General features: G+C 49.4%; 1 protein-coding gene across 4 annotated transcripts in view; it reads left to right on the top strand.

Annotated features, from left to right (window-relative positions):
• LOC138516922 (transcription factor COE3-like) overlaps positions 1-27,005 on the top strand; it is a 550,133-nt gene that overhangs the window by 167,593 nt on the left and 355,535 nt on the right. For all 4 annotated transcript variants that reach the window (XM_069632382.1, XM_069632383.1, XM_069632384.1 and 1 more), the window contains exons 5-6: positions 21,235-21,308; positions 24,078-24,146. In XM_069632382.1, the coding sequence (XP_069488483.1) occupies positions 21,235-21,308; positions 24,078-24,146 (143 nt within the window). The remainder of the gene's footprint in view (positions 1-21,234; positions 21,309-24,077; positions 24,147-27,005) is intronic.

The following is a 27,005-nucleotide window of genomic DNA, read 5'->3' as shown; positions in this document are numbered from 1 at the left end:
TTACCTGCATCTCCTAGAAAGCACACATTCCCAGGCGAGCTCTTACCTGCATCTCCAAGAAAGCACGCATTCCCAGGCCAGCTCTTACCTGCATCTCCAAGAAAGCACACATTCCCAGGCAAGCTCTTACCTGCATCTCCATGAAAGTATGCTTTCTCAGGCTAGCTCTTACCTGCATCTCCAAGAAAGCACACATTCCAAGGTGAGCTCTTACCTGCCTCTCCAAGAATGCATGCATTCCCAGGCTAGCTCTTACCTGCATATCCAAGAAAGCATGCATTCCCAGGCGAGCTCTTACCTGCACCTCCATGAAAGCACGCATTCCCAGGCTAGCTCTTACCTGCATCTCCAAGAAAGCACGCATTCCCAGGCTAGCTCTTACCTGCATCTCCAAGAAAGCACACATTCCCAGGCTAGCTCTTACCTGCATCTCCAAGAAAGCACGCATTCCCATGCCAGCTTTTACCTGCATCTCCAAGAAAGCACACATTCCCAGGCTAGCTCTTACCTGCATCTCCAAGAAAGCAGGCATTCCCAGGCTAGCTCTTACGTGCATCTCTAAGAAAGCAGGCATTCCCAGGCTAGCTCTTACCTGCATCCCCAAGAAAGCACGCATTCCCAGGCTACCTCTTACCTGCATCTCCAAGAAAGCACACATTCCCAGGCGAGCTCTTACGTGCATCTCCAAGAAAGCACACATTTATAGGCTTGCTCTTACCTGCATCTCCAAGAATGTACGCATTCCCAGGCTAGCTCTTACCTGCATCTCCAAGAAAGCCTGCATTCCCAAGCCAGCTCTTACCAGCATCTCCAAGAAAGCACGCATTCCCAGGCTAGCTCTTACCTGCATCTCCAAGAAAGCATGCATTCCCAGGCTAGGTCTTACCTGCATCTCCAAGAAAGCACACATTCCCAGGCGAGCTCTTACCTGCATCTCCATGAAAGTATGCTTTCTCAGGCTAGCTCTTACCTGCATCTCCAAGAAAGCACACATTCCAAGGCGAGCTCTTACCTGCATCTCCAAGAATGCATGCATTCCCTGGCTAGCTCTTACCTGCATATCCAAGAAAGCATGCATTCCCAGGCGAGCTCTTACCTGCATCTCCATGAAAGCACGCATTCCCAGGCTAGCTCTTACCTGCATCTCCAAGAAAGCACGCATTCCCAGGCTAGCTCTTACCTGCATCTCCAAGAAAGCATGCATTCCCATGCCAGCTTTTACCTGCATCTCCAAGAAAGCACACATTCCCAGGCTAGCTCTTACCTGCATCTCCAAGAAAGCAGGCATTCCCAGGCTAGCTCTTATCTGCATCTCCAAGATAGCAGGCATTCCCAGGATAGCTCTTACCTGCATCTCCAAGAAAGCACGCATTCCCAGGCTACCTCTTACCTGCATCTCCAAGAAAGCACACATTCCCAGGCGAGCTCTTACGTGCATCTCCAAGAAAGCACACATTTATAGGCTAGCTCTTACCTGCATCTCCAAGAATGTACGCATTCCCAGGCTAGCCCTTACCTGCATCTCCAAGAAAGCCTGCATTCCCAAGCCAGCTCTTACCTGCATCTCCAAGAAAGCACGCATTCCCAGGCTAGCTCTTACCTGCATCTCCAAGAAAGCACGCATTCCCAGGCTAGGTCTTACCTGCATCTCCAAGAAAGCACACATTCCCAGGCGAGCTCTTACCTGCATCTCCATGAAAGCATGCTTTCTCAGGCTAGCTCTTACCTGCATCTCCAAGAAAGCACACATTCACAGGTGAGCTCTTACCTGCATCTCCAAGAAAGCACACATTCCCAGGCTAGCTCTTACCTGCATCTCCAAGAAAGCACACATTCCCATGCGAGCTCTTACCTGCATCTCCATGAAAGCATGCTTTCCCAGGCTAGCTTTTACCTGCATCTCCAGGAAAGCATGCTTTCCCAGGCTAGCTCTTACCTGCCTCTCCATGAAAGCATGCTTTCCCAGGCTAGCTCTTACTTACAGTTCTTGTGATTCACACACCTGAAAAGGAGCGGCAGGGACTCTCAAGCAGGTATCTCAATTACCAGCAAGAGGACACTTGGGCCCAACACCACCCCCGCCGCAAGAACGGAAGACTCAACCATAGGGCACATTTTTACTCTCTTTATTTTCCAACAAAAATGACCGGAATTACCCTAGAGCAGCATAGTATTTCCCGAGCTCTCATCCTCCAGCCGTGTGACACACCGTTTTAACCATGGGTGACGTCACAAAAACAGGTTCCGTCCCCAAAAGCTATCGAGAATGCGGATTGGTCAGTTTAGGGAAACTATATATGTATATGGGTTAGTATGGTTATTTGATCGCCATATCTGGTGGCTGCTCCTAGGACCGCCTCTAACTCGCAGGGAAGTAGAGAAGCTATTGACCCCTGCATCATAAAATGTCTTAAAGTGAAAGTTATCTGAGGATCGGATAGAACATGTCTTACCAGCCTTTTGACCTTGGACAGCTACCAGACTGGGTGTACCTTTCCAAGCTGATGGGAACGAGCACATAGGTGCTGTGTGTTCCATCATGTTGCTATCTCTGATCACCTAGGCCTGTGAGAGTACATTCAGTTGTTAACTTTAGAGCAACACTTTTATCTTTGCACCTCTGGTTCAATGGGAACAGCTGTCCTCCATCTACCTTGAGTGAATAGGCATTGTCCTGTTCCTCCTGGACACGTGTGTAGAGACCATGGAATGGAGCTCTGCTGCTTGCTATTATGAGGATTTTATACCATATTCCTTGCAGTTGTCTGGTTGCCTTGGTAAACTTGGAAAGCTTCCATCGCTGCCTGTCCTTGAATCTCGAGGAATGCGCACACTCTCAGACTAGCTCTTACATGAATCTCCAGGAATGTTCACACTCTCAGACTAGCTCTTACCTGCATCTCCAGGAATGCACAAACTCCCAGATTAGCTCTAACCTACATCTCCAGGAATGCACACACTCCCAGACTAGCTCTTACATAAATTTCCAGGAATGTGCACACTCTCAGACTAGCTCTTACCTGCATCTCCAGGAATGCACAAACTCCCAGACTAGCTCTAACCTACATCTCCAGGAATGCGCACACTCCCAGACTAGCTCTTACATGAATCTCCAGGAATGTGCACACTCTCAGACTAGCTCTTACCTGCATCTCCAGGAATGCACACAGTCCCAGACTAGCTCTTACCTGCCTCTCAAAGAATGGGTACACTCTAATACTAGCTCTTACCTGTATCTCAAGGATTGAGCACACTCCAAGATAATCTATTATCTGTATCTCCAGGAATGCACACACTCCCAGACTAGCTCTTACCTGAATCTCCAGGAATGCGCACACTCCCAGACTAGCTCTTACCTCAATCTCCAGGAATGTGTACACTCCCAGAATAGCTCTTACATGAATCTCCAGGAATGCACACACTCCCAGACTAGCTCTTACATGAATCTCCAGGAATGAACACACTCCCAGACTAGCTCTTACCTGCATATTAAGGAATGCTCACATTCCCAGGCTAACACCTGCATCTCAAGGAATGCACACACTCCCAGGCTAAGGCTTACCTGCATCTCACAGTCTAACCGTTATAATTCTGGTCCTATTTTTTAAATCCTTGCACCCATCCGATTGCTCTGTTTTTTTGGTATTGCACTTGGCATCAGTGGTCTTCAAACTATGGGGATAGATAGTTTCCCTGGGGAGGGGGCCCGAAGGAAGTCCGCGGGGAAAGGCTATTCAAAAACGGATTATGGTGACTGTTTTCAAAAGGAAATATAAGCTTGTAATAGAAAATATAAGCAGTTGGAGCTTGTGGGGGCGCCCAGAAACAATATTTGTACTCACGGTGGAGGGGGCGGGGGGATTCTCACTATAAGGTTATTCCTGGACGTGGTCGTGTCGTCAGACCCAATACTGAGGCTTTACCAATAATTGAAGTTCCAGACTTCAATGGGGCAGCCACCTCCCCATGCCCTCCCAAGTGCTTCCCTAGGAGTCTCGTCATCAGCACTTAGACTCCCCACTCTAAGCGCTAGCTGGGAGTCACGCGTGGAAGAGGCTCGCCTCTGCAGTCAAACAGTCTGGAAGGCTGTAGGGTGGGGGGCAGCTTTGTGGTGGTCCCGATGCCCCCGGCTCTGGCTCACAGCTTCCTTCCGATCTGTGTGCGAGAGCAGGGACGCGCGATAATATTTCTTGATAAAGGCGCTGTCATTGGCTCCTGACAAGAGCTAATCGCTTCCCATTTGCTCCTGACCTCCTGCGTTATTGCTGGCCATCTGTTTCCATCAGGCAGGCCCTTGGCAAGGGAGCCCGGGGCGGGTGCGGGCAGAATGCGGGGCTGGTGAGGGGTTAGTATGGGGGCATCGTGGGGGGTCTGTAGCATGGGACACTGATGGGGGTCTCATAGGCCGGGCCAAGACGCCGTGCCAGGAGCTGGGCCGCTGGTGATGCCAGGGGCACAGATCCAGCTAGCATCCGCGGGGATAGGAGTCTAAAGAAATGAGTGCTGGGACCTCCTGAAATTCTTCCAGGAAAAACTAGGATTGGACAGAGAGCAAAAATCGGCTAAAAGGACTGGATCCAATCCTAGCGTCTTGCAGACATTTTTGGGAATCTGGTATACACATTAGGGAAAGGAGATCTGACCAATCAAGCAGCTCCTCTCAAAGGACTACTTTTGTATATCTGACCAATCAAGCAGCTCGTCTCAAAGGACTACTTCAGGAGATCTGACCAATCAAGCAGTGGGTCTCAAAGGACTACTTCAGGAGATCTGACCAATCAAGCAGCGCATCTCAGAGGACTACTTCCGGATATCTGACCAATCAAGCAGCTCGTCTCAAAGGATTACTTGCGGATATCTGACCAATCAAGCAGCTCGGCCCAAAGGACTACTTCAGGAGATCTGACCAATCAAGCAACACGTCTCAGAGTACTACTTCCGGATATCTGACCAATCAAACAGCTCGTCTCAAAGGACTACTTCTGGATATCTGACCAATCAAGCAGCTCGTCTCAAAGGACTACTTCTGAAGATCTGACCAATCAAGCATTGCATCTGAAAGGACTACTTCCAGATATCTGACCAATCATGCAGCGCATCTCAAAGGACTACTACAGGATATCTGATCAATCAAGCAGCTTGTCTCAAAGGACTAATTCCGGATATCTGACCAATCAAGCGGCGCATCTGAAAGGACTACTTCCAGATATCTGACCAATCAAGCAGCTCGTCTCAAAGGATTACTTGCGGATATCTGACCAATCAAGCAGCTTGTCTCAAAGGACTACTTCAGGAGATCTGACCAATCAAGCAGCGCATCTGAAAGGACTACTTCCAGATATCTGACCAATCAAGCAGCGCGTCTCAAAGGACTACTACAGGATATCTCACCAATCAAGCAGCACGTCTCAAAGGACTACTACAGGATATCTGACCAATCAAGCAGCACGTCTCAAAGGACTAGTTTAGGAGATCTGACCAATCAAGCAGCATGACTCAAAGGACTACTTCAGGAGATCTGACCAATCAAGCAGCGTGTCTCAAAGGACTACTGCCGGATATCTGACCAATCAAGCAGCGCGTCTCAAAGGACTACTGCCGGATATCTGACCAATCAACCAGCATGTCTCAAAAGGACTACTACAGGATATCGGACCAATCAAGCAGCGCATCTCAAAGGACTACTTCAGGAGATCGGACCAATCAAGCAGCACGTCTCAAAGGACTAGTTTAGGAGATCTGACCAATCAAGCAGCATGACCCAAAGGACTACTTCAGGAGATCTGACCCATCAAGCAGCGCGTCTCAAAGGACTACTACACGATATCTGACCAATCAATCAGTGTGTATCAAAGGACTACTTCAGGAGATCTGACCAATCAAGCAGCGTGTCTCAAAGGACTACTGCCGGATATCTGACCAATCAAGCAGCGCGTCTCAAAGGACTACTGCCGGATATCTGACCAATCAACCAGCATGTCTCAAAGGACTACTACAGGATATCGGACCAATCAAGCAGCGCGTCTCAAAGGACTACTTCAGGAGATCGGACCAATCAAGCAGCGTGTCTCAAAGGACTACATCCGGATATCTGACCAATCAAGCAGCGCGCCTCAAAGGATTACTTCAGGATATCTGACCAATCAACCAGCATGTCTCAAAGGACTACTACAGGATATCGGACCAATCAAACAGCGCGTCTTAAAGGACTACTACAGGATATCTGAACAATCAAGCAGCGCATCTCAAAGCAATACTTTAGGAAATCTGGCCAATCAACCAGCGCTTCTCAAAGGACTACTACAGGATATCGGACCAATCAAGCAGCGCGTCTCAAAGGACTACTGCCGGATATCTGACGAATCAAGCAGCGCGTCTCAAAGGACTACTGCCGGATATCTGACCAATCAACCAGCATGTCTCAAAGGACTACTACAGGATATCGGACCGATCAAGCAGCGCGTCTCAAAGGACTACTTCAGGAGATCGGACTAATCAAGCAGCGTGTCTCAAAGGACTACATCCGGATATCTGACCAATCAAGCAGCGCGTCTCAAAGAATTACTTCAGGATATCTGACCAATCAACCAGCATGTCTCAAAGGACTACTACAGGATATCGGACCAATCAAACAGCGCGTCTTAAAGGACTACTTCATGAGATCTGAAGGACAGCCCTGAAGTAGCCCAACGGAGGGCACCAAAAGACCTGGCACTGACATGGGATTGGGTTCATTCAAGCCTAAATCCGTGATGATGGTGTTGCTGCTGAGCAGAACAAAAGCTGATTGGTTCAAATGCAGCACTTTCCTGAGGCAAGATCCCTTTCCCAAGTTACTCCCATGGGAAGACTCCTGGCGGGCCCCAGAGATCCACGGGAGGACAAGGGGTGCTCTCTGGGCCCACCAGGTGGGCTATTTAGCGGCATCTCCAGACTGGGGTGGGCGCCAAGGGTCCTGGTGCTGCCCGTGAAGCTGCTGCGTCCTGCTTTTGATGGTCAACGTGAGCCCTTCTAATAAAGTTACTCTCAATACCTGGCTCTTTAGGCCAACCTCCACAGCTCACTATGCTTTAAAATGCAGCACGTGCCGCCTGGTTACAAAAGTCGCAAACAGAGCCTTGTTAATATGCGCCTATGTGTAGTGCCAGTCTGGCTCTGGGCAGTGCCAGGGTCATTTTATACACGTTACTGCTCCAATGCCGATTGACCAAAGCATTGGATTGCAGACTTCGCCCATCCATGAAACTCTGCCCTCCGTCTCGCCCATCCATGAAACTCTACCCTCCTTGAACCTCCATGAAACTCTGCCCTCCTTGAACGTCCGTCTCGCCCAGCCATGAAACTCTACCCTCCTTTGACCTCCATGAAACTCTGCCCTCCTGGAACCTCCGTCTCGCCCATCCATGAAACTCTACCCTCCTTTAACCTCCATGAAACTCTGCCCTCCTTGAACCTCCGTATCGCCCATCCATGAAACTCTGCCCTTCTTGGACCTCCGTCTCGCCCATCCATGAAACTCTGCCCTTCTTGGACCTCCGTCTCGCCCATCCATGAAACTGTGCCCTCCTTGGAACGTCGTCTCACCATCCATGAAACTCTGCCCTACTTGGACCTCCGTCTCGACCATCCATGAAACTCTGCCCTCCTTGGACCTCCGTCTCGCCCATCCATGAAACTCTACCCTTCTCGGACCTCCGTCTCTCCCATCCATGAAACTCTGCTCACCTTGGGTCTCCGTCCCGCCCATCCCTGAAACTCTGCCCTCCTTGGACCTCCGTCTCGCCCATCCATGAAACTCTGCCCTCCCTGGACCTCCGTCTCACCCATCCATGAAACTCTGCCTTCCTTGGACCTCCATCTCGCCCATCCATGAAACTGTGCCCTCCTTGGACCTCCGTCTCTCCCATCCATGAAACTCTGCCCACCTTGGGTCTCCGTCCCGCCCATCCCTGAAACTCTGCCCTCCTTGGACCTCCGTCTCGCCCATCCATGAAACTCTGCCCTCCCTGGACCTCCGTCTCGCCCATCCATGAAACTCTGCCCTCCTTGGACCTCCGTCTCGCCCATCCATGAAACTCTGCCCTCCCTGGACCTCCGTCTCGCCCATCCATGAAACTCTGCCCTCCCTGGACCTCCGTCTCGCCCATCCATGAAACTCTGCCCACCTTGGGTCTCCGTCCCGCCCATCCCTGAAACTCTGCCCTCCTTGGACCTCCGTCTCGCCCATCCATGAAACTCTGCCCTCCCTGGACCTCCGTCTCGCCCATCCATGAAACTCTGCCCTCCTTGGACCTCCGTCTCGCCCATCCATGAAACTCTGCCCTCCCTGGACCTCCGTCTCGCCCATCCATGAAACTCTGCCCTCCTTGGACCTCCGTCTCGCCCATCCATGAAACTCTGCCCTCCTTGAACCTCCGTCTCGCCCATCCATGAAACTCTGCCCTCCTTGGACCTCCGTCTCGCCCATCCATGAAACTCTGCCCTCCCTGGACCTCCGTCTCGCCCATCCATGAAACTCTGCCCTCCTTGGACCTCCGTCTCGCCCATCCATGAAACTCTGCCCTCCCTGGACCTCCGTCTCGCCCATCCATGAAACTCTGCCCTCCTTGAACCTCCGTCTCGCCCATCCATGAAACTCTGCCCTTCTTGGACCTCCGTCTCGCCCATCCATGAAACTCTGCCCTCCTTGAACCTCCGTCTCGCCCATCTATGAAACTCTGCCCTCCTTGGACCTCCGTCTCGCCCATCCATGAAACTCTTCCCTCCTTGAACCTCCGTCTCTCCCATCTATGAAACTCTGCCCTTCTTGGACCTCCGTCTCGCCCATCCATGAAACTCTGCCCTCCTTGGACCTCCGTCTCGCCCATCTATGAAACTCTGCCCTCCTTGGACCTCCGTCTCGCCCATCCTTGAAACTCTGCCCTCCTTGGACCTCCGTCTCGCCCATCCATGAAACTCTGCCCTCCTTGGACCTCCGTCTCGCCCATCCATGAAACTCTGCCCTCCTTGGAACGTCGTCTCGCCATCCATGAAACTCTGCCCTCCTTGTACCTCCGTCTCGCCCATCCATGAAACTCTGCCCTCCTTGGACCTCCGTCTCGCCCATCCATGAAACTCTGCCCTCCTTGGACCTCCGTCTCACCCATCCATGAAACTCTGCCCTCCTTGGACCTCCGTCTCGCCCATCTATGAAACTCTGCCCTCCTTGGACCTCCGTCTCGCCCATCCTTGAAACTCTGCCCTCCTTGGACCTCCGTCTCGCCCATCCATGAAACTCTGCCCTCCTTGGACCTCCGTCTCGCCCATCCATGAAACTCTGCCCTCCTTGGAACGTCGTCTCGCCATCCATGAAACTCTGCCCTCCTTGTACCTCCGTCTCGCCCATCCATGAAACTCTGCCCTCCTTGGACCTCCGTCTCGCCCATCCATGAAACTCTGCCCTCCTTGGACCTCCGTCTCGCCCATCCATGAAACTCTGCCCTCCTTGTACCTCCGTCTCGCCCATCCATGAAACCCTGCCCTCCTTGAACCTCCGTCTCGCCCATCCATGAAACTCTGCCCTCCTTGGACCTCCGTCTCGCCCATCCATGAAACTCTGCCCTCCTTGGACCTCCGTCTCGCCCATCCATGAAACTCTGCCCTCCTTGGACCTCCGTCTCGCCCATCCATGAAACTCTGCCCTCCTTGGACCTCCGTCTCGCCCCTCCATGAAACTCTGCCCTCCTTGGACCTCCGTCTCGCCCATCCATGAAACTCTGCCCTCCTTGGACCTCCGTCTCGCCCATCCATGAAACTCTGCCCTCCTTGGACCTCCGTCTCGCCCATCCATGAAACTCTGCCCTCCTTGGACCTCCGTCTCGCCCATCCATGAAACTCTGCCCTCCTTGGAACGTCGTCTCGCCATCCATGAAACTCTGCCCTCCTTGTACCTCCGTCTCGCCCATCCATGAAACTCTGCCCTCCTTGGACCTCCGTCTCGCCCATCCATGAAACTCTGCCCTCCTTGGACCTCCGTCTCGCCCATCCATGAAACTCTGCCCTCCTTGGACCTCCGTCTCGCCCATCTATGAAACTCTGCCCTCCTTGGACCTCCGTCTCGCCCATCCTTGAAACTCTGCCCTCCTTGGACCTCCGTCTCGCCCATCCATGAAACTCTGCCCTCCTTGGACCTCCGTCTCGCCCATCCATGAAACTCTGCCCTCCTTGGAACGTCGTCTCGCCATCCATGAAACTCTGCCCTCCTTGTACCTCCGTCTCGCCCATCCATGAAACTCTGCCCTCCTTGGACCTCCGTCTCGCCCATCAATGAAACTCTGCCCTCCTTGGACCTCCGTCTCGCCCATCCATGAAACTCTGCCCTCCTTGGACCTCCGGCTCGCCCATCCATGAAACTCTGCCCTCCTTGGACCTCCGTCTCGCCCATCCATGAAACTCTGCCCTCCTTGGACCTCCGTCTCGCCCATCCATGAAACTCTGCCCTCCTTGGACCTCCGTCTCGCCCATCCATGAAACTCTGCCCTCCTTGGACCTCTGTCTCGCCCATCCTTGAAACTCTGCCCTCCTTGGACCTCCGTCTCGCCCATCCATGAAACTCTGCCCTCCTTGGACCTCCGTTAGAGTCAGAAACCCTCTGAGCAGTACGTGTCTTATGCAGCCCCCCTTTGGGTGGTCACTTCCTTGAGAGTGACCCCCAACTGACCAGCGGCAAGTTGGAATCTCCTGATGAAGCGTCAGAAATCAATATTATTATAAAAGTCAAGAATGATTCTGGGGCCTCTCTCCAGCCTACAAGCATTGACCTCTGAAGAGCTCCCGGCTCCTCCATTTAGTCTCCAGCTTTGCTCTCCTGTTGTTCTTCCACAGTCCTGCTATGCTGCTGGTTCTACCCCCCCCTCCCCCACCCCACACTTCTGCTGCTCTCTGCACACCCTGTGTACTTGCCTTTTCTGTGAGTACTCACTTAATTCGACGTCTCGCGTGTCCTCCCCGCGAGCCTCATTTCGCCACCCCCACCCCTTGCCCCACAGGTTTATTTCTAAAGACCTAATTCCAATTCTTAAATGTTATCTACACACATGAGTCTTTAGGGGATAGAGGGGGGCACTGAACCCTGCCCTGTGCATGTCTTCTGCTCCTTTTCTAGAACGCCATAGAGATCCGTGTGTCTCCACAAGTTGGGTTTGCCGTGCACCCCGGGCACCATCTGGTTACCCTGCAACCAGGACTGGCCTGGAAACCACAAGTGACCCTGGAAGTATGTTTCAAAGTGGCCCAATATTAATGTATACTGTAAGCTTTGTAACAAATGATTGACCTCATCCTATTCAAAAGAGGCCCATGGTGCAGAGGCCCGCCAGTCAATCCCCAGAATTCCCTGTAGGCCAGTCCACCCCTGGGTAACCACACAGAAGAAGCCCATGATGCAGAGGCACGCCAGGAAATCTCCAGGGTACCCTGTAGGCCAGTCCACCCCTGGGTAACCACATAGAAGAGGCTCATAGTGCAGAGGCCCACTGGGAAATCCCCAGAGTTCCATTTAGGCCAGTCCACCCCTGGGTAACCACACAGAAGAATCCCATGGTGCAGAGGCCCACCGGGAAATCTCCAGAGTTCCATTTAGGCCAGTCCACCCCTGGGTAACCACACAGAAGAAGCCCATGGTGCAGAGGCCCACCGGGAAATCTCCAGAGTTCCCTATAGGCCAGTCCACCCCTGAGTAACCACACAGAAGAGGCCCATGGTGCACTGACCTACAGGGAACTCATGCGATTCCCTGTAGGCCAGTCCACCCCTGAGTAACCACACAGAAGAGGCCCATGGTGCACTGGCCTACAGGGAACTCATGCGATTCCCTGTAGGCCAGTCCACCGCTGAGTAACCACACAAAAGAGGCCCATGGTGCACAGGCCCTGTGAGAAATTGCCTGCGTTCTCTGTAGGCCAGTCCACCACCGATGCAAATTTTCTGGAATATGAAGTCTTCTCGCGTCGCCGCTCCATCAGCGGTTTGTCTGCATTACCTGGACAGATGCAGAATGCAAGCTTTAGTTTATCAATGTCCTGGGCTCGACACTCACTTTATGTTTATTTATTTATAGAGCGCCGGAACCCGCAGGCATCAGGGCTCAAAGCACTTTACCCTGTGATTCGGTGCATGCCAGCTGCTGTGTTTTCCACCCTCGTGGTCATTCATTTTCTTGTTTAAACAGGCGGGCTTCCTTTAACCAGCTGCATTCTATACAGAATGTTTTTCTTTTTGCATTTTACATTTTAAAATGTGGCCCAGCGGGAGTGTACAGCAACCCGTTGCCGGCAGTCCTAGAGAAAGCAAACTGCTATCACTTGCATAGTCAAGAAAGCAACCTGCAAAGTGCACCAATCCGGCCTTGAAAAAATAAACAAACGAATGCATAGGTCAGGCTGCGGTCCCCTTGGGCTCTCCGGATATTTTGGACTACCGTTCCCATTAATCCTTGACATTGACTATGCTGGCTAGGAATGATGGGAGTTGCAGTCCAACACATCCGGGGAGCCTAAGGTTGCAGACCCCTTCTAGTGCCTGGGAAATGCACGCATGAATGCACGGGTTAGGCTGTTCCCCTTAACCTCGATCCCACACCTGCAGAAAGGTCATGGTTGAATGAACAAGGCAAGCAGCGCATGTATGAATTAGTAACATAATGACAAGCAGGGTGGCACGTGTGCTGCTTCCCTGCACTTCTAAACAAAGGTGCCGTGGTACCGCGGGTGACCTTGACACAGGCCCCCACTGCATTCCCCCGCTCCACGCCTGGGACCCTACCCGTGTGGTGTACCGACCTCTCCCCCCCCCCCCACACCTGCTCTCTGGCCACGTGCTGGCATCCCCATTCTGTGCGCACTTCTCGAGCTCATCAGATTTGATGCCCCGCGGCCCCCCACTCCTGGCGTTAATGGCGGCGCCCTCGGCCCGTAATGTATGTCCCCTCACGGCTTCCATTCCGCCGAGGCATGCTTTGGCACCTGCTTTCCATAAATCGCCGCGCCCGCACCTCGGGCCCCCTAAACAAATGCCAGGGCCTTAAATGAATGTCATGGCCTCCTGCGCGCGCTACGCTCCCATCCAATTCCACTCTGAGAGAGACCCCCCTGGAGGCCCTGGGGCCCGGGCCTGGTGTAGCACAAGGCCGCCGCGTGACAGGCTCCAAAAATGGGGAAAAGATTACAATTACTCTTTGATTTATGGAGCCATCCTCGAGCGGCTGAAAATAGAGCTGCATAAACCGCTGCCGCTGAACGCACGACCTCGAGGGTGCTAGTGCAGAAAGTGTTCAGGGGTGCTAGTGCAGAAAGTGTTCAGGGGTGCTAGTGCAGAAAGTGTTCACGGGTGCTAGTGCGGAAAGTCTTCACGGGTGCTAGTGCGGAAAGTGTGCACGGGGGGGGGGGCTAGTGTGGAGAGTGTGCATGGGATCGAGGGCAGTTAGGGCCTGCACAAGCAACATGCTCCTTCAATGCATTTCTGCATAAAAGCAATCTTTGCCCTAGTCCTAGCACCTATACTTTCAGTGCATTTATTTCATGCACTTCGTACCGGAAGCAGGAGCAGGGCAGACATTGCCCCGGGGCAAACACGCATTGACAGAATAGGCTTCTTGCACTAGTGCAATTTTATCTTCACACTTATTGCGCTTCTACAGGTGCCACACCCATGTTTTTTGGACTACAGCAATTTTTGACTTGGGGCCCGATACACGGCCTATCTCACACGGTTCAAAGTGACTTTGCACTGCTGAAAACTGCATTTGCCTTGCCAACACAAACCCTGATTCATGGAACTGTGTAAAGTCTATTTTTGCAGTGTAAAGTTCATGCAAAGTCAGTGCATAGTCATTTTGGCAGTACAAAATTAACTTTGTACTGACTTTGCACTGCAAAAATACACTTTGCACAATTCCATGTGTCGGTTTGTGTTGGCAGTGCAAAGTCACTTTTCAGCAGTGCAAAGTCACTTTGAACGGTGCAAAAAATTCAATGAACCGGGCCCTTAGTGCCTTGCACTACCACTGATGCAAAGTTTCTGGAATATGGCCTTAGCGGTGTATAATGTATATAGCGCTTTCGCCAAAGCGCTTCACATGGAACATATTTACATACAATATCACAACACGGAAGTTGGCACTCGTTTATTGACCTTGGAAGGATGAGTTGGCCTTGCTCCTATTCGTACCGGCGACCTGCAGATGACACACAGAACGCAGCAGGAAGCGCTCATCCCGCTGAGCTATCTTACCTGCTTGCTATAGCACTGCGTGCACTAATCATACTGTGTCCCAAGAGGCAAACGGGCAGGTTTTTTGTTTCTTCTGCCTTTTTTTTTTTGGAACTTCTTTTTATTTCAAAGTTTGGCATATATAACATAGTTTCCTCTGCCTTTTACAAGTTTTTCTGGCTTGTGCGTTTATAGGAAGACATCAAAGCTGAAAATACACCATAGGACAAAAGTTATTTCACTGCAATAGAAAAGAAAGGCACTTGTATTAGTGACTAAACTTTTAAATCTCTGCACACACAAAATTACCAAAAATGAACTTTATATTTTAAAAAGTGTGGGTGATAGCCCCTTTCTTTTTTAGTTAGGGCTAATGGGTGGCGCTTGCACCACCTATAAGTCAAAACGATTGCATTGGGGTACAGATAGGGAGAAATGGCACATGAGAAGGTACGCGAAGCTTGTAGGTGTTGGTAGGTTATTTGCTCACCCATTGACTGCCCATGGCCATGCTAATCCCTATGGCCCTTCTCACACAGTTCCTGCCCCTGCCCACCCAAAACATCTCGTAATGAGTACTCTTTGAGCTTGTTTTAATCAAGCATTACCACCAAACGCTGACTCAATTTCCTGCCAGTGTTTTTCAAAGCAGTCGTCTGAGAGTTATTGAGTTAAATGGAGTTTTAAAAACGCTAATGATGTGATAAAAATGTCTTAAGCAGGTCTCTCTTCAGCCACTCAATTTATAAGCACTATGCCTGTCCTTCACTGATGCCCTGTTAAAAACAAGCATTGGCAAAGCCAACAATTTTGGCTTGTGTATAATTATTGGGCATTTACCAGGCACTGCTATTAGTCCAAGTACTCACACCTTTGTGCAACTGCTACCATGAATGGGTAGTTAATACCACTACGGCAGTACCTGTCAAGTGCCTTACCCATGCCTACTCAAAAGCCCAAACTGTTGGCATTGCCAATAGTTGTTAAAATCTGGCATGCCACCAAATACATCTTTGTTGCTTCCTGACCTAACCTTGTGATGTAACCAAATGTGCCCTTTTCAATAATAAAAGGTGCCTGTCTCTTTAATGGCACTTGATGGCGCTTACTCCTGTCTGCTTTCTGGCTCGTTTACACTTGCGCGCCTCCCCTCTTGATAAAGTGAGGCGCATATGCTCAGTTTTTGAAACTTTGCCTGACCAGCCTGCCAAAGTGTGTGGTTTGAGGGAAAGATGATGACTTCAACCAGAGAGCCCCTGCTTACACATATGCGAGGGGGTCTTTGGCAGTGCTTTAAGTGGGGTAAGAAATTGAGGGGGGGCCCTCGTTTGGGGGCATGGCTTTCATTGTGGGCGTGGCCTAAAAGTGCACAAATCATAGTAAGGTGCGCAAACAAATATATAAATGTATGTGAGCATTTATATGTTTGTATGCGTACTACTATGGTGTGTGTACTTTTCAAGCCATATTTTATAAACATAGCAATGTTACATATTTCTATGTTTATAAAAGGTGGCTTGAAAAGTGCACAAACCATAGTAAGTTACGCACACTTGTGTGCTTACCTTACTATGGTTTGTGTACTTTTCAAGCCACCTTTTATAAACATAGATATTTGTAACATGTTTCTATGTTTCTAAAAGATGACTTGACACGTAAACAAGTCAAGGCATCTTTTATAAAGCGTTGATGACGGACAAAACAAACCGCAAGGTGGCTTTGTCCGTCGACAAAGCTTTATAAAAGATGCCTTGAATTGTGCACGTTTCAAGCCGTCTTTTATAAACATAGAAATATTTCTACCTTTATAAAAGATGGCTTGAAACGTACACAGTTCAAGGCATCTTTTATAAAGCTTTGCCGAAGGAGAAACTCACCTCGGGCTCTGTGATTTATCTGCTCAGAGCACATAGATCACTGAGCCCGAGGCGTCTTTCACCCTCTGCGAACCCGCGGGCTCCGTGATTTAATTTGCATATTAGATCACGGAGCCCGCGGGGGTCAGTGACCTGGGGAGGGAAAACAAAGGGACAGTAACTTCCTCTGATGACCCTGATGAGGGGTCATCAGAGGGAGTTACACTAACTGACAGAAGTGCCGCCAGCCTCAGCGTCGCTCTGGCTGGCTGGCACTTCTGTCAGCTTGGCCGACATACTGACTGGCGCATCTCCCGTCGCGGCTGCGGCCGCGGTGGGATAATGCATCCAGCCAATGTTGTGTGGGACGGGGGGCCCCGGCTGGGCCCCGGCTCAGCCCCACTTTATGGAGACTGCCGGGGCCCGGCCCCGGCAGGCCCCGGCCCACTTAAAGCACTGGTCTTTGGATAAGGAGACGATGGAAGAGGGTCCAAATATGAGATGCAGCAAATGGCGACCCTCCTAGATTTGAGACACTGCAGCAGCGGGAGAAACGCCTAATTTATTTTTCTATTTGCCTAAGTTTAGGATACAGTAGTAAATGGAGAGAAACCCAGGTTTGAGACTCAACAGCAAATGGAGAAACATCTACATTTGAGCCACTTGAGCAGTACGAGAAACATCTAGATCTGAGACAAAGCATTAAATAGAGCAACATCAAGGTTTGAGACTCAACAGTAAATGGAGAAACAGCTGAATTTGCTCATCAAACAAGATATTTATTTAACATGTTTCCTTCTTGAACAGGAGTGTCATAAACAGGGAACTCACATACAAAGGAAATACACAACCAGGTAGAGTATACACAGCAAATAGATAAACAGGAAGTACACAAACGGGAAGTAAATAAACAGGAAGTAAATAAACAGGAAGTACATAAACAGGTGACTCAGACATCCAGTAAGTTCATAATGGGGAATATCTTTTAAACAGGAAGCTCAAAACCAGGAAGATCATTAACAGGAAGCAGATAAACAAGAAACTTGTACAGCCTGAAAGTTCTTTAACAGGAACTTCCCAAAACTAGGTACATTATAAACAGTATATATGTGTACCCTGGAAGTTGTTATACTGTAGGCTTTTATAACCATGAAGCTATTACAACCAGAAAGGGTTAACTGGACAGAAGTTCACAAACAGGAAACTCTTACACCAGAAGTTTACAGACAGGAAGTGGAACAGTCTAGTGTGATGCACCCTGGGATGTGATTTTCTGTCAATTAATGAGCACTATAGAGTTACTGGGGAGGCCTGGAATGATGAGGCGAAAGAGTGGAGTGTTCATCTATGCCACAAAACAAGACTTTTTTGTGTCTGATGCTAAGGGGCGCTTCCCGTAGACACAGCCTCATATCTCTTCTCAGGGGTCTAATAGTGTTAGGCAGAATCCTGTGCAGTGCCCTTAGGGACCACTACACACAATTAAGACCACAGGTGGCAATACAAGTTTGACCTTTGGTACAAGCCTGTACTACTAAGTTATAGTGGTAGCAGTAGTGGAGCAGCCAGGCTTATCTCAAGAGTATATGAGCAGTAGCAGAGATTACACAAAGGGACCACAATTACTGTGACTCAAGCCAACACTGACTCAAGGTTTCAGGTAAAATTATAAGTACATTTATTTTTAAACCATCAGTTATAACCACAACACCTCTATTAAACTTTAAACAAAACCACACGTTAAATATACTACAACTAACCAATTCACTTTGTACAGTAAGTCTCAAGGTAAGTACCCTGTGTTTGAATGAACCGGTGTTATGAACAAAACAGGATACCGCGGATACGGTTGCGAACACCTTTTGGCAGTTGGGTCTACTAAATAAATGCGTATCCGTGACATGAAATGCTACCAGGGCAAAAACACACTTCGCACCTGAGATACCCAGAGGGAGTTGGAGGCAAAAATCACAGGCAATATTTAGGTTAGGCAGGCAGAATCAAGAAACACTCAGAGACAGGAGTTCAAAAGTCAAAGGGCCGGAGCCAGGGTCGAAAGACACCAGGGCCTGTTGCCGAAGATCACATAGTCAGACAGTTCACGATTCAACGTAGCCAAAAGTACTTCGATATTGTCAATGTTCGGAAGCAAAAGTTATAAGAAGGAGGGAAGACAAGGGCAAGCCTTGGAAATGAAGAAAAGGGATTCACCCAGTTTCCTCAAGTAGAACACAGTACCTTGTTCCAATGGTGCAGCTGGTGCCCTGGCAGTGGTTCCTGTTGGTTTCCCGCAGACCCACGATTCCTGGATCTTCGTTGTGAAGGAGGACGTCTGAAGGGGGTCTGCACCACACAGGGATGAAGCCAGCAGAAGCGACGAGGAATAAAAGGTGCGCTCCTTAATAACAGGAGAGGCTCTTCAGGTGGCTATCCGGACCACTACAGCAGCGTGCAGCAATTTTGACCAAGGAAGAGGATCCTCTGGCTGTGGAAGATGAGCTGGTTATCCCCACCAAGCTCAAGGGTAGAAGACTCCGGACTGGATCTTCTCTGAGTCGTTGAAGGGAAGATAGCTCAGGACTGCAGCAGGGCTTCACCGGGACGGGGTAGTTGCAGTAGTCGTCATTCTCTCCACTTCTCTTCGGTTCCTTGTAGTTCCAGAGGCGACTCTGACTTCTAGCCCAAGAGACCTGCCATTTATGCTCAAAACCCCCATTCACACAGCCTGGCTGTCAATCACGCAGCAGGGGGTTGTCCAGCCGGGACAAGCACCTCAGGCAATCATGGCAAAGTGTGACTTGGGTTTCCTAGGATACCCTGTGCAGGGGGTGACTACACCCCTTGCCCACATTCAGTCTACCTAGACACCCAGGCACCAAGAGGAGGGCTTCTCTGCAAAAGCCCGCCAAAAGACAGTGAACAAAGAAGGCGAACCTAGTTTGCAGCGCAAAGTAAAACACAAGAAGGACTTTAACAAAAAGAAATGGTGAATAAACCCAACCGGAGCCAAAAGAAAGACGATTTGGTCAAGCGGGTTTATGGTCGAGGCTAATATAATATATTATATTAGATAATAATTATCTAATATAATCGCGGTAGAAAAGTTAGGGTAGATACCACTGTCACCAGCCAAGTCTAAATGTTAAAAGAGCAAAACAATGCTCAGGGAGGTACAGACAGAAAAGGGGTACAGAATAGCCCTTTCCAGTACTCCATGTAAGATGGGGTGTACTGGGTCTGTGGTAAAAATGACTATGTAAAATAAATGGCAACTTTACCTTTCTCTGGGGGACAGTAGTCAGCCCCAGCGAAATGGAGTCAGAGGGAAGTCTAAAAGACAACCCTCGGTTACTACACTAAAGGTGCTGTGTAACCCATACAAGAACAGGGGCACCTGGAGTGGTGTGCTCCAGTGCCCAAGATCACACAATGAGTAACAACACATTGGCCAAAACACATGTAAGAGTGGAAAAGGATGTACACTCTTACCAGGTGGAAAAAATAAACTCCAGAAATCCAGCAAAGCTGCTGGGGGACTCACTAGGTGAGGGAAATTAGCCCTAGAGGGAGAATTCTCCCTAACAAATAGACCGGGAAGTAATCTTTGACACCCGCGCAGATTACACATACCCGTGGCCTTTCCCCAGTCTCACCCTTAGATCACTGATCCTGCCTCCGGTATCACCATGAACTTTAGCGATCAGTTTGAGGGACTCCATGGCAAGTAGGTCTTCCAGCTAGAAGACCTTGTCAAGGCGCTCGCCGGTTCGGCTGCTAGCTCTAGGGAGGACAATTCTTCTAGGGATAACACTCTCAGATGCCAGTTCTCGCCCTCCCTTGTGCTGGTCTTCTGAATGGGTTTCAGCAGCTGGGGTGGCATTCCAGACTCTATTCCATGCATGCAAGCTTTGAAACTATCAAGGGGCACCTAACAAGGGTGTGTTACCTGGGCCGGGCTTGGCTATTGGTTGGGCTTAAATCAGGTGCTGATGCTGTGTAGCAGGAGAGTTCAGAGCACTGTAATTTTACAAGAAGACATGTGCTATGTATATTTCTTTGTATTTTGTGGCTGAATTCATGGTACCCTTTAGTTTGATGTGAGGTATTGTGACCTAGAACCTTTCTTATAACCTTATGTCCAAGGAAACTGGATGCTGTCATACATGGGCTGCTATTAATGGCATGATGAGGGCATTAACTGGATTAATGCTCAAGGAATAATAATACTGATAAAATAATAATAACAATAATGAATAATAATAATGAATAATAATAATAATAATAATAATAATAATAATAATAATAATAATAATAATAATAATAATATTGCCAGGTTTTTGTTTAGGGATTCTTTCTGGATTACTTCCACGTCTAAGTGTGTAACACGATGCACCCGGGCCGCTTTGTGCGCCTTATAAATGTAAAAAATAAAAAATAAATATATAAACAGCAGCTGCTTTCACTACTCCATTTAAAGGCACTCATTTTTCTGGCCTGGGGTTGATAAAGGGCTGAGTCGGACTGCCGGATTAGAATTTACAATCTGAAGTATGGACCAATGGCAGAGGCAGACACTTGGGGTATTCGGCAGCAGACTGCTCCTATTAATGGAGCTAATTGATACGGGTCCCTAATAACATAACACAGGAAATCATAGCATAAGCAGGCGTGTGCAGAGAATACTACTTATGTACTGACACAAGTGAGGTGCATGTACACATGCTAAGCAGTGATGGCTGGGCTCCTAGGACTGTGACAGTGTGAGTGCCGTGCGGTGTGCAAAGTGTGTGCCGGTGGTGGTGCGGTGTGCACAATGTGTGCCGGTGATGGTGTGGTGTGCACGGTGTGTCCCGGTGGTGGTGTGGTGTGCACAGTATGTCCCGGTGGTGGTGCGGTGTGCACAATGTGTGCTGGTGATGGTGTGGTGTGCACGGTGTGTCCCGGTGGTGGTGTGGTGAGCACAGTATGTCCCGGTGGCGGTGCGGTATGAACGGTGTGTGTTGGTGAAGGTGTGGTGTGCACAGTGTGTCCCGGTGGTGGTGTGGTGTGCACGGTGTGTCTCGGTGCTCGACCCGTGCTCTTGCCTTGGCCACATGAACCTTACCCTCACCACTTTGCTTTCTCTTGGCAGGCAATCATTTACGAAGGTCAAGACAAGAACCCCGAGATGTGTCGGGTGCTCCTCACCCACGAGATCATGTGCAGGTGAGATGCGAAGAGGGTCTTTCCTAATGAGTCCTACTCCTCGCTGAATGTTTGAGGCGTCATTGCCAACACGCTGGTCATTTACTGTCAATAATGCTGAGCTAACAGATGATATGTGTGTCTCTGGCCAATCAGGAGCTATTGAGTTAATACGATATTAATCTCCGGACCACATCTCCCATGATGACTCATCACAAACTATTCTGGCTATGGATGATGGGAATTGCAGTCCAAAACATCTGGCGTGTATGGCTACTGCAGTATTTATTTATCTATTAATAGGGTGCTGAAGTCTGCAGGCACCAGGGCGCACAAACACTGGAAACAGCAACAAAAGACGGGACAGGTGACCAGCGTGGGCAGGAGGAATAGAAGCGGGCGGGCCCTATTTCAGGGAGGCTTGGCTGTAGAGAGCACTAGTTGAGGAGTACAGATGTCCATAGGTGGCTACTGCAGTGTAACCCATAACCCATGTATTGACCACACATGAGTACTGTGGAGCCCGTCTCATGTACCCACCATCAGGCCGGCTGCTTGTTCTCCACCTCTGTCTTTGCACACACTCCTATGACTGCCGCGCGCGCGCGCGCGTGTGTGCGTGTGTGTGTGTGTGTGTGTGTGTGTGTGTGTGTGTGTGTGTGTGTGGAGGGGGATCTACAGGAGAAGAGGTTACACACATTGTCCCACCGATTCGCGTGCTATCTAGGACACTTTGATGAGAAATGAATGTCACTGTGGGAAAAGACATGCAGAAGAAACACATTAAAATATTTCCTTTAAGTACAATACCTCGTGGAGGGTAGTGTCTGACATTTCGTGATGTTGGGGTCTACAATCTGCAGCTCCTCAGATGATTTGGACTACAGCTCCCAGGATCACTCGCCATTGACTATGCTGGCTAGGGCTGATGGCAGTTGTAGTCCAAAACAACTGGGCAGCCAAAGGTTGCTGACCTCACATAACGTGAAAGGATCTGCCTGTCATATTCTGTGACACCTTTATTTGGATGTACCCTATAGCAGGGGCCTGCAACCTCTGACTCCCAAGAGCTTTTGGACTCCAACTGGCATGGCCCCTCACCACTGACTATGGTGGCTAGCGATGGTGTGAGGGGAGCGCCGAATGCTGCAGTCCCTAGATTCCCCTAAAGTATCTGAATATTATACTCACTGGCACAAGTACTTGGACATACCCTATGGTAGTGGACCACAACTCCCATGAGCCTTCACCACTGAATATGCTGGCTAATGGGAATTGTAGTCTAAAACATCTGAAGAGCCCAATGTTGCAGACCCTTGCCTTATGGCACACCTTTCAGAAATAGGACTGCAATTTGATGCATGATAACGACATGAATGTTAATACTGCTGTAACGGGAGGGGCTCCTCTCTTTAATGATTAATCGAAGACATTGTTCGGTTTGTTTTGGTCAAAACATCATCATTACCATGTAGATTGAAGGACACCCCCCTCTGTCCGCCCCCTGGTAGGGCGGTCCTGCTGAGGATGCCGCGTTCTGTAGCGCGGGGTGGGCTGCATTGCGAGTGGCGCATCCGCACGCAGAAGCATCTTGCACGGCTTGTCACACTGGATCGATTTTTAAATTTATTTGTCACGAGAAACAATTCGAACGGGCTCCTGTGCCAATTAGCAAAGTATCAAAGCTGGGTGTTATGCATGCGCTGTTTTCATTTAGTAGTAGTAGTAGTTTGTCATTTATATAGCGCTTTTATCCCATTAGTGTGGCCTCAACGCGCTTGTGGTGGGATCGCCCTTGGAAGACCGAAGTCCAAGGTGTGGGAACATTGTCCGAATGTTTCAAATGCGTGTGTGCATAGGGAGGTGGGTGGGCCGGGCGAGCAGCCCATGAACATGCAAAGGGCACTAGTAGCCAATTTATCTGGCACTGGCAGCCTACAGAAAACGTTCCCAATGCGGATGTTTATTTATTTATTACAAATTCTTATACCATCACGCGACATGCCCACGGGCCGCAGGGGGCGTGCGTAGTGATGGCGGCATTTCGAGACAGTGACATGTTCAAGTGCAATCATCTCTTGACAGATGCCTCTGAAAAGTGTGAACATATTTGGTGTCTATCCTACTTCAAATACTGTCCCCCGAAGAATTCCTGCTATTAGTTTAACTGTTGCCAATCGCTCAGGATCATGTTTGGAACAAATTGGGTAATGATCTGGCACTGGCCATAATTAGCCTGACTTTGGTTTGTCAATGATTGGCTGTAATCCGGCTGTGAAGTGCACCGCTGCTAAAAGCTGGCCAACTCATCGGTGCCACTGGGAGCTGTCTAGGGGAAGGGGTGTTCATGTGTGACTGTGTACCCGTTATGGGGCCCCAGCATCACTAACATCCCTTGGGTTTGTGCTGGATCCAGGTGTGACCATATGGGTTTAGGGGCTTCAGCTGATCTGCTGTGGAGAAAAGCCCAGTCAATTCCAGCTGCATCTTGGAACTGGTTGCCTGTGTCTGTTGGTCATTTCTATGGGTGTTTGAATTGTTGTATGTGGCCCGCGTCCAAAAGCACATACATCAAGGAGCAAACCATGTAAACGCAGGTAAGTTTATTGAGTGCAGCGGCACGCAACGTTATCTCAGTGAAAGGGACACATATGTGTGGCTTGACACATGAATATATTAATGTGTCAGCATTTGTATCAATTCATCAATGGGTATGTATGTTATGTCCGCGCTGTTATGAATAAGCTAATGGGGTGCGTCTCTCTTTCTCCCCTTCTTGTCTCCATTTAGCCGGTGTTGTGACAAAAAAAGCTGTGGAAACCGGAATGAGACGCCCTCCGACCCCGTCATCATCGACAGGTAGGGGACGCCTCCAAACTGAGGTTGACGTGTTCAATGCGCACACCTTGCCGAATGCATCTACCTGTGGTGACAGACACTGCCCGCGTGACAGTTGGGATCATGGTTGCTTGTCACGTCTAGCTGAGGGCGAGGATTTTGCATGCCGCAGTATGTGGCGCGTGGTGGCACTAATCCCCGGACCGTGCCATGCTTTGAAGTCTTTGCACAAAGGAGGTTTGCGCATCCCAGTTTTAGTCCTCTGGGTTCGGGTCAGCTAGAGACAAGAGTAGTGTGTTTGGCAGCAAACGGTAGGTCCTACCTTAGCCTACCTTCCCCGGCTGCCTCTGGTTGTGGGGCAATCTCTTCTCAATAGAGAAGGTCCTTTAGGTCCATGTCTGGTCCAGATCAAGCCATGAGGTCATACAGTCCACCATAGGGGCTTCCATGGCAAGGGAACCTTCTCCGAAATATTGATCTTTTCCATCCGCAGGGTTGGGACGTACTCTGAGAAAGATGACTTGAGTCCCAAGACCACACCATGGATTGCTTCTGGTTGTGGGATATTCTTTGAGTCTTCAAGAGAAATCCACACTTTGTCAAGCTATGACTGATATCCAATGACCAGGCCCACATGGGGATGGCATGTACAGACTTTGTTCATTTTAGGACTACATGGTCGCCAATTGCATGAATAGCACACGACCAGTCCATCTGAGCAGTTTCCGCCCAGCGTTGCCGGGCTTTTTTCATGGAGCAGGTACTCGGGATAGATGGTATGGCTCATAGGTTGTGAGGGCAACTTGCCAATTGGGCCCGAGTTTTCCGTGATTTTCTGTGTGCTTGCCTGCTCCAACTCTAAGTCATTCTCAAGATCATTTTTCTGCTACGAGTGGACTGCAACTGACAGCTTATCTTGAGACTGACAGTCGAGTCCTCAGTGATACCCCTTGGTTTAGCGGAGCTACTTGCCAATGTTTTTCAGATTTACTAGAATGCACGTTACTAGGGTGGGCCAGCAGGATAGCTAAGGGGCAATGTACTTGACTTGGAAACAAGACAATGCAGAGCAGCATGGGTTCCATACCTGGAAACAAGAAAATGCAGAGCAGCATGGGTTCCATACCTGGAAACAAGACAATGCAGAGCAGCATGAGTACGGTGCCTGGAAACAAGACAGTGCAGAGCAGAATGGGTTTGATACCTGGAAACAGACAATGCAGAGCAGCATGGGTTACATGCCTGGAAACAAGACAATACAGAGCAGCACGAGTATGGTACCTAGACATAAGACAATGCAGAGCAGCATGGGTTGGATACCTGGAAAGAAGACAATGCAGAGCAGCATGGGTTGGATACCTGGAAACAAGACAATGTAGAGCAGCATGGGTTTGATACCTAGAAATAAGACAATGCAGAGCAGCTTTGGTTCAAAACCTGGGCTTGCGCTTGGAGGTCAGACGTGATATAAAAAACAAATGATAACATGGTTAAAAAAAGGTCAGGTCCATTGAGTTACAATTTCTTTCAATTATAATCAAAGCAAGCATCACATCACGGCCTTGGATACCAGGATATGAACCGCTGTGCTGTATGTTCACTCCCTGCTCGTCCAGTAGGAAAGCTTCCCGTCTTGCACGACATCTACTACTACACATTCATCAGTCGAGCAGTGGCAACATATGTAGGTGTTTGTAGGTCGTCACTAAGCCACGTGCAAGGTCTAAAGTATGAATGAGTATTAATACCAGTCCAGTCACGTGAATGATGTATGCCCCCTTTTGCGCATGTATTCAATTTAACGCTGCTTATAAGGACATTTCTCAGACACCTTACACCTGTGATTTGTCATCAGCTGGATAGACACATCTTAGTTCCATTTTCTATTAATATTTTTTCTAATATATATTTGTGCATATTGTATTACATTGTATGCATTTTTTTATACTTTTTATGCGTTGTGCTTTCATGGCTATTGTACGAATCAACTTCGGGGGCACCAGTGGTCCAGGGATGAATATGGATTTCATAACCAGCAATCCGCCCCACACCTCTAGTACACCAGAAAGGATCTGAACAGATTGGAAAAACAAGCAAATTATAAACCTTATCCGGTTTTGGTAACGTGGATGGAACGGCAGGCTTATCTCCGTAAGGTCGAGCATCGTCCATCAGTTGCAACGCAGCGAAAATTCAATTATTTCCCAATGATAGAAGGGACTGTCCAGTCAAGGTTGTATAAAAATATCTACTTTATTATATCACAACAGACAGTTCTAGCAACACTACAACATCAACCCACCCTGTAAAGGAATGCAGAGGACAGGCAGCTTCAAAGAAGGAAAAAGGGATGCACTCTGGATAATGACAGGAGGGTAGTCGGTAAAGTAATTAATAACAATATTTCAAGGATACTTGATTTCAACACAAAGGGAGCAATGGGTCATAAAATGTCACTTGTTGCTCGACAGGGTTGAGCCGGTTTCAGGGCACTTTGCAGCTCCTGCGACAGAGTTGAAGATGGGAGACAGCTGCGGTTATCAGGCAGCAGGCAGTTTGGCGAGCGAGGATGGATGGACGGCTGTAGGTTGGCCTACACGGCAACTCGGGGTCAGGAATCATTGTCTCAGTGCTGGTTGGTCGGTCTGAAGCACTGGCCAAAGTGTCTCGAACGACGTCAGTGATTGCGGCATGACAACAGTCAGCGGTGCATTCAGTGGCAGCTTGAGGGGCTGGACTGGCTAGAAAAGGTCATTTAAGGCCGACACTGGTTGATGTCTGTCGATGCACTCCTCCTAGTTTCTTCACTGGGCTAAAACAACTTTCTACTGCCCAGCAGAGGACTGCCAAGGAGACCAGACCCAGAGTCTGCGGGCTGTT

This window comes from Ambystoma mexicanum, chromosome 6q (genome assembly GCF_040938575.1).
Source record: "Ambystoma mexicanum isolate Mex_15411 chromosome 6q, UKY_AmexF1_1, whole genome shotgun sequence".
In the NCBI taxonomy this organism is placed as follows: domain Eukaryota; kingdom Metazoa; phylum Chordata; class Amphibia; order Caudata; family Ambystomatidae; genus Ambystoma; species Ambystoma mexicanum.
Note: the sequence above shows the minus strand (reverse complement) of the source record. Positions and strands in the feature narration are given on the sequence as shown.